This window comes from Excalfactoria chinensis, chromosome 2 (assembly GCF_039878825.1).
Source record: "Excalfactoria chinensis isolate bCotChi1 chromosome 2, bCotChi1.hap2, whole genome shotgun sequence".
Classification (NCBI taxonomy): Eukaryota; Metazoa; Chordata; class Aves; order Galliformes; family Phasianidae; genus Excalfactoria; species Excalfactoria chinensis.
The window spans coordinates 50111112-50119473 of record NC_092826.1 but is presented as its reverse complement, the minus strand read 5'-3'; the positions used below and the strand labels follow the sequence as shown (position 1 = coordinate 50119473).

Sequence of the window (8362 nt, the reverse complement as noted above, 5' to 3'; positions counted from 1 at the left end):
GTGGGATCGGACGGTTCCTAAATGTCGGAGGGGGGGTTACGGTCGAAGCTGCGCGGAACCCGCGGCCCAAGGACGCGGGCTCGTCTGTGCCTGACGCAGCGGGCAGGGCCGGCCGGCAGGGGGCGCCGCGGCGCCGAGCAGCGTCCGCTGGCGGCGGGGGCGGGCGAGGACGCCATTGCGTTGCTATGAGCTGTGCCCCCTGCGGCGGCGGCAGCGGCGGGCGCCGCTCCTCCCGCCGGCCGGCCGCTGCCCGCCCGCCTGCCTGGGCCGGGCTGACCGGCGGCCTGCTGCCACTGGCGGGGCGGGGAGGATGAGCGCGGCGGGACCGCGCGGCAGCACCACCACCAGCAGCAGCAGCAGCAACAGCAGCAGCACCGCGAGCGGCAGCAGCAGCAGCAGCCGCGGCGGGGCCTGAGCCGAGGAGCAGCGCGGGCAGCCCGGGCGGCGGAGCGGGGCATGGCGCTACCGGGGGAGCGCGGCACGGAGCCCCAGCCCGGCGCCTCCCGCCCCTCCGCCGCCGCCGCCGAGGAGGAGGACGGCGGGGCCGGCGGGCAGCCGGAGGCGCTATCGCTGGAGGAGATCCTCCGGCTCTACAACCAGCCCATCAACGAGGAGCAGGCGTGGGCCGTGTGCTACCAGTGCTGCGCCTGGCTGCGGGCCCACCGCCGGGAGAGCCCCGCGGGCAGGCTGGGGGCGGCCGCCCACCTCCGCGTGTGGCGGGACGGGGCCGTTACCCTGCAGCAGGCCGAGCCCCGCCGCGCGCCGCCCTCCGCAGGTAAGGCCGCGGGAACGGGGGTCCTGCCGGGGCCGTGCGTGCGGCGCTGATGCTCGGGCTGCACCGCGGGCCGGGCTGCCTATAGACGTGCTTGCGCGTAAAGCTTGCTTTCAGATAAGAAAGTCAAGCCGGCCAGCGCTGGGATGCAACCCGCCGCCGCTCGGGAAGCGATCCGCCGACGTGCAGCCGCACTGGGTTTCCCAAGACAGAGGTGTCAGGGCTGCAGAGCGCAGTTCACAAAATGGGAGCGTGGGTATTATGCTGGGTGTTGCTCGTTAATGGGGCCTTTTGATGGGGTGTCTGGCTGAAGTCTTTGCAGAGATTCACAGTAATCTGGTCTTGGAGCCGGCTGTACATGCAAACGTCAGAACGCACAGAATGGAGCAGGGGCCCTGATCTCCTTCCATGAGTTAAATGAGCCTGATAGTTGTTTACCATTTAAATGTGTTCTGATGTGCTTTTTAATTTAAAAACTAGGTTATTTTAATGTTAACAGAAGGCCAGCCCAGCATCCAGAGGTGCTGGGGGGATACCCAGCATGTCACAAGAACGCAAAGTACTGCATGCTGCCTGCTGCTTTACTTATAGTGCTCTGAGATGCTATCAGACTCCTCCTCCTCTCTGTTCAGCTGTAGGAACTGCAGTGATTTAGTATGTTATTTGTTTCTTTCCCTTTTGTTGTTTTTTCCTTGCTGTTGTGACGACCAATGCACGTTGTGGCCTGTAGGAAGGTGTTGGGTGCATCAGGGTGTGAAGTTCATGCTTCTCCGAGGGAGGAGGCAGGAGGGAGCCTGCTGCCAGCTGTCCACTGCTGGGTGATCCCACTCCTGCCTGAATCTGCACAGCAGCAGCATTCCTTCTGGGGTACTTCCCCCATCTCCCCCGCATCTGTAGCTTTGAGCACACTGGGGGCAATGCATTGCTCAGCCTTTGAGCTCGTACAAAGGATTCTGTGTGTTTGTAGGAGTAACTGTCAAACAGCACAAAACCAGTGTGGTTCCGGTCAAGCGGCTTTTATGTGTTGGTTTGTGGAGCCTGTACAGGTTTCTATTGGAAACCATCATTTGCATGATACAGCGAATGTTGATAACGCGTTATACTGATGAGCTGATAGCTTGCTTCTTTTTGGTATTTTTTGAGCTGCTCCATTTCTTTTCTTTACTGCTCCCCGCAGCGTCCTTAGGTGGTGGTTATTGAGCATTGTGACCCAGTTTCAGCACAAGCCTCTCAAATGGATATCATCTTTAACACTCATGCCTTCTGCTTAGTTGCATTGAGAATGGAAGGAGCACTACCCTGGTGCTATGGTTGGTGAGCTCTGTGCAGCAGCATGGGCCCTACAGCTCTGTCTGAACACATTAATTTTACTCTTGAGATACAAATTGAAGTTCCCTTAAAGAGCAGTACTGATTATGTAGAATTCAGTGGTACGTTTCCTAACCCGTTTCTTGTGAATCAGTTTTCTGGCTAATGTGCAGTGCTTGAAATTCCAGCTAAAAATACCCAGAAAATGAATAGAATGTCCTTGAGGTAGGAAACAAAGATGAGTTTCACTGATACTGAGGGCAGGAAAACAGCCTTGACACCAAACCCCTGTTATTAACCAAAACCAGAGAACAGTTTTCAGATCTTCTTGATTTTTACTGATAGAGTCTGTTCCTATTTGACAATATATCTTATTATTTTTTAATCAATTAGGTTTTGGCTAACTAGAAGAAAAAGGAATTCAGGATGGAAGCATCACCCAATTGTTCATTATTGTGTGAGCGTTCATATTACCTGACGTGAATCCTCAGTGAGTGAGGGTCAGGAAGGATACCCCATCATTGTTTTCCTGCCTTTATATCTTGGGCAAGTAGGGTTTGAGTGGCTGTGTCAGGAGATTAGTGGGAGCAGTAGGGCTTCTGTGGGTTAACGCTATGAGCTGTGAAACTGTTTTGTTACTGCATAAAAAATGTATGACTGTAGGTTGGTGCATAGGTTTGGGTGATTCACAGAATCCAGTGTTGGCTGTTGGTTTCTGTGTCTGTGCACAAGAGAATCCTGTGTGGGCAAATAAAGGAGTCCCCGAAGAATGGTGCCTTTGGGTAGCGAACATTCGGGCTTTGTTCAGGGCTGCGGGGAACGATGTGATCAGTCACGCCTGTCAGCAGAGCTCAGGCTAATTCGAGAGCAAATGCGGCCGTGTCACAGAGTTTGCTTTAGGGACACTGATGAAGTGATGTTTTCACAGTGTGTTGCAAACCATACTGTCTGCCAGTGAGGAAAGGAACAAACCTGAACGTGCAAAAAATGAGGAGTTCTCTGTGGTCATCATCATATGAATCATTGAAACTGCCTGACATCTCAATATCACAGATATGTGGGTTGCTTAGAAATACCCCAGATGAAACTGGAGATAAAGCACAGAAAGTATTTTACCTACTGCACATTTTGTTCTCTATTTTGCTTGCAGTTGTCACGAAGTGAAGTCAGGGTGGCATCTACCGAAGTACCAGCTGCAATCAGAACCAACTTCAGAACGAGTTTAAACGTTTGGTGTAAACGTGTGGTTTGAGTCCTCTCCTCGAGTCCTCTCCTTGAGGAGCAGTGCTTGCAAGTGGCGGTCGTTGCTTTTCCCTCTACTCTAGAAGACAGTTCTGGGGATGAACTAGCATGGAGAAATCATGTTTCAGCTGCTGAGGCCTGCACACAGGCTGCACTCCTCAGCCTTGCTGCCTGTGATGGCAGCGGGCCTTGCCTGTGCCGTGCTTTGGCCCAGGAGGAGGAGACACAGAGGGAGGCTGCTGCTGGCTTTGTCTGCGTTAAGTACCGTGCAGGTTTTCTCTGGGACAGCTGCCAGGTGTTCAGAGCAAGGGTATGGTGCAGGGGGTATTCCTGCTTTGAACCAGAAAGATCACAGAGAAGCTGACTGCGTGGTGGCTTTCATGGGACTCGGAGAGCTCAGGGTGAGACATGCTAGAGAGGGATAGCTTACACGGTGTTGGCAGTTGTAGTGATTTTCATGTTCTTCTTTGTGTGCCCAGCTACTGGAAGGCAGGGTGGAAATTATAAGGCTAATAAATGCAAATTGAGCTTCTGTGCATCGAGACATTCTCATCTCCCAGTCTCCTGAAGAATGATGAGGAAAAATATGCAAGCTTTTTGGAACAAAATGAATGTCCTCATGTTTTCCTTCTAATTTGGTCAATCCTTTTGAAAGATAATAGATAGGAGTAGCTGTGGTTGCTGTTTGAATTTCAAAATAGGTGCTGCTGTGAATACTGCTGAAATAAATCCCACTTCTCGAATTAACAATTATGCTCTGAGTCCAGAAGAGTATTCAGAAACATCTGTATTTAAATATATATGGGTTAAGCTTCACTGTCTCTTGTTCAAGTTTTAAGGTATATATCTAGTAATGTCAGAAGTCAAAGTAGGAAGAAAATGGCTCTAGACAGCAGAGAAGAGCCTTGGTGGGTTAAGGTTAATGCTTCATCTCTGTTGCTTGCTGTGCTCATCAGTAAAAGAGAAGAAGCTCAGGCCTCAGTCATGCCAAGCTTTCTACCATTAGAGTATCTTCTAGTGCATGAGTAGCTGGAAGGCTTCCAGTTGTGGCTTATGCTGAAGCACTGGGAGTTTAGGCGGGCTCTCTGTGAAGTGGGCTCGCAGGGACCTTGTTGCAGAGAGAGTAACAGGAAGACCCCAGTTTAACAGAATAGTATCTATGGTTTCAAATAACTAAATACATTAATTCACATTCCAGATGCTTGTACGAAACTAGTGGAAGAAAGCTACCAACAGTGATAGGTGACCTCTGTTACTAATTATGACATTTACATTGTTGCAAATCAGGCTGTGAAGGCATAGTGATTTGGTGCTGTCTGAAGTTTGTATTTGTGACTCCAAAGAAAAACTTGAGAGCAAGAGACTCTGAGGAGTTGTGAGCTTTGGATATTCATAATGACAATAAAAAGTAATGAGTAATGGAGTGCAGCTTCAGGGGCTGGCTGAAGGTGACAGTTTACCAGGTAGTAACTTAGTGAGGGATGATAGGTAGGAGTGGGTTATCATTTTAAGGACTTTAAAAATGAAGGCAGTAGTTGTGATGGTGTGACAGAGTAGCCTTTAATGGGGTGATTCAGGGCTGAGAACGGCATCAGGCAGTGAGGCTGACCCACAGCAGCATGCTGAAGGAGCCTGGATGGAGCGTGACTGTCCTGCTGAAGTTGGAGCAGGTGGGCTGTGGTAAGGCAGGCAATGAGAGGATCCTGGATCCCTCTTGACAATGAATGTCAATCATATTGTATCATAGAAAAGTGAGAACTTTTTCATCATCTCTATCAAAAGAAAGCTGCAAAAAAACTTCTTGTTTCTGAATTAATTTATTAGATTACAGAGTTGGATCCGGTAAAGAGACAGAACAATTATTGTTCCAGTCCTGATAAAACCTTAAGCTAGTTTGTGTGACGCATGCAGAGCTGTGAGCGTGCTATTGAATTTTATTGCTGTGCACTTTAAGAGCAACAAAAAGGTGAGTCAGTTTGTACAATGTAAATACAAGACTGCAGGTATAGCCAAGGTAGGGGAAAAGCAAGGACTACTTTTCCATCTGTTTGAGAGTGTTGATTAACAGCTGGTAAAGGCTCATAACTGGTACTCCAGTGCTGTGGTATCAGTTTAGGAAAGCTGTGGTCTGCTGGAAACTCCCAGTGGCCTGAGTGGAGTCAGCATTCTGTTGCAAGCACACACGCTTGTTGGGCTGGCAAACAAGTGGATAGCTCCAGGAGGAATGAAAATCTAATTAGAGAAACAGAACTTTAGTGAAGAAAGCTTTTTGAGACATGTGAACTCTGAGTGCATAGTCAGGCATTTTGGGGGAAAGATTTATGTATGGACATGCCAGAGAAGAGTGAGTGCATTATCTGTACTTAAATAAGCATCTGCATAAGAGAATGGTGGCTATGAATAGAGCTGAGCAGCACTTGGTGATGTGCATATTTATCTTAGAGTAACAAAATTGACTTGATCCTTAGGTAGACTTAGAGGTTCGCTGTAGAAGGTGAGCAGATGACTGTAAAAGAATTGCCCAGTGACCAGAGCCAGTTTCCTTGTGCAGAGCAGTAGTGTGACAAAACAATGAATAACCATTGTATCATATCTTAGAGGGTTGCTTTCGCATAGTGGGTTTGTACATTTGGCATTAAAGAATATCACTTTGGAATAATTTCTGTTGCAAAATATAGCCATGTAAAAGAACTGTCAGTCCTTACCTGTTTTGTACAATGTATAGTGGTTTCCACAATGTACATTGTATAGAAGATTCCAACCATCCTGTGGCAGGGGGGTTGAACTCAAAGATCCTTGGAATCCCTTCCAACCCAAGACATTCAGCGATTCTTTGATTACTTACGACTGTGCAAAATGAGGAGTAGCTTCAGTGAATCCAAGTTGAATGGAGAAACGAAGGCATGATGAAGGATTGACACGGTGTGGGAGATTTCTTGCCTCCTTTTCTATCCTCTTGAAGAATTTTCTTTGTACTTTTTGAGTATTTTCTTTCCTTTGTCTTGTCCCAGTTTGAAAAGTGAGGCAGACCGTTTCCAAATCATCAACTGGATGAGCTGCAAAGTTTCACCTCATTTCTTGTCATCTTTAATGACATAGTTGAGAGGAGGGATGTGTTGATCGTGAAGACCTAAGCATTTTCTTTAAAAATAGCTACTCTGAGGGGTCTCTTGTTAACTCTCCTAATTCCAGTCTTCTTCCTGTTCTCAGTCTTCTTCACCTTCTACCTCGCAGCATGGTGGTTCTCATAGCCTGTCCTTGACCTGTATTTTTCTTTGCCACTTTGGCATTTTGTTCGTTTATGTGTTCTTGCTTTTACTCAAGATTTCTCTCCGTCCTTCCATTGTTTTTCATTTATTTCTCTTGTAATATCCATCCTCGACAAGAAATCTGTCTTGCTCCTTCTACATTATTATTTTTCTCTCGATGTAATTATGAATCCAGTTCTTTACATATTCATCTTTTTATGTTGCTTGGTTGCCTTTGCTTTTTTCATTCTTTTCCTTTCCTTTTTATTGGTACTGGTCTTGACTCTTGGACTGAAAGTCTTGCCAGATTTGGTAGTGAATGCCCCAATTCCTGCAATCAGATGATTAAATGAATCACAGAATATCTGAGGTTGAAAGAGATCCACAAGGATTGTCAATTCCAACCCCCAGCTCCACACAGCACCACCCAACCCCTTATCCCGTGTCTGAGAGTATTGCCCAAATGAGTCTGATGTTTTTCATTTAAGGAGTTCCTTCATCTCTTAAGGGCTGGGAAAGGCCTACTATTAGTGTAGGTACAGCACCTCTTGAAGACTTGAAAGCCAGAAAGCAAATACAAATTCAACTTACTGAATGGGCAGTGCCCCTCTTTCCTGAGGGCACCCTGAGGTCTACTCTTGTGGAAGAAGTAGGTTTGGTTTGCCCAGAAGCACAGAAGTAGGCTGTGAAATCTAAGTAGAATATTACACTTCAACACAAAATCACTTTCGGGCTTGTTACTAAAGCATACATCAGCTACACGATTGTTGGAACATCAGTGCTGACAATCTTGATGCTGAAAGCAAGCCAGCGCTTTCAGGTCCATCCAAAGGATCCGAGGATGTTGAAGGCAGGCCAGGAAGGTGCTCTTAGGCTCTTAAGCGGCTCATAGTAGAAGCAACAGCCCTGTGGCTGTGGTGTCAAATCACAAACATTGACTCAGTAGTTTAGGATTTCTTTGGACAGCGGAATGCAAATTGTTCTGTAAATCCCGCATGTGTAGCCTGTATCAGTCCATTTCAACACACCAAATTACCTACTTCAGCCTTGAAACGAAGTCTTAAATGCAGGCTCCTTAGTACTGGCAGCAGTACATTATACACTTGCTGTTTTGTTTTTAAATCTGAGTAGATTCTTAACTGTGATTTGCTCGTCCTTGGAAGGCATGGCAATTACACTTGAGTGAAGCACGGGCTATTGATAAATTGTGTACAGTCTTATTTTAAAACAGCATTCTGAGACATTATGTGAAAGGAATTATTTTTCCCCATCTAAATGGCAGCCTGAAGCTCCTGCCTTGAGGGATGAGTCAGAGTACCTTAGTGCTTGATGGAAGCTTGGCCCGACTCCACTTGCTGGGGCTTGGAAATATGAATAATTTTCAAAGAGAAATTCTGAGAAATGAAAAAAACATTGCTTAGGGGTTTGTTGTTGTGTTGTTGCTGTTATTATTATTTCATGACACATGTGGGGCTCTTTGAAAACTGTTTTCAGACATACAAGAAACCTCCTATTTAGGCCTCTTTGCTTCTTGCAAAAAATGAACTGTTTTTGCTTGTTGCCAGTTTATGAGCGAAAGATCACGTGATTTCCCAAACTGCAGCCTCTTTGTAAAGTGAAGTTAACCTGATGGTAAAAGTTATGCTGTTTGCTAGCAATGAATGCATTAGCCACTGTTGGAAAGCTGTCATGGAAAAATGCTACTGAGGAGCTTATATTTTGGTGTTAAGAATGGTGAAATTGCTGCACATCTTAGCAGCTAGCTGAATGGCTGTACAGAGTGGAGAACGAT

General features: G+C 47.0%; 1 protein-coding gene across 2 annotated transcripts in view; it reads left to right on the top strand.

The window, feature by feature from the left end:
• The first annotated feature begins 288 nt into the window (after positions 1-288).
• The window catches only part of SPIRE1 (spire type actin nucleation factor 1), a 121399-nt gene continuing 113325 nt past the window's right edge, over positions 289-8362 (top strand). The window contains exon 1 of one of the 2 annotated variants that reach the window (XM_072327334.1): positions 289-775. In XM_072327334.1, the coding sequence (XP_072183435.1) occupies positions 457-775 (319 nt within the window). In that variant the 5' untranslated portion in view covers positions 289-456. The remainder of the gene's footprint in view (positions 776-8362) is intronic. The other variant, XM_072327333.1, reaches the window with a different exon arrangement.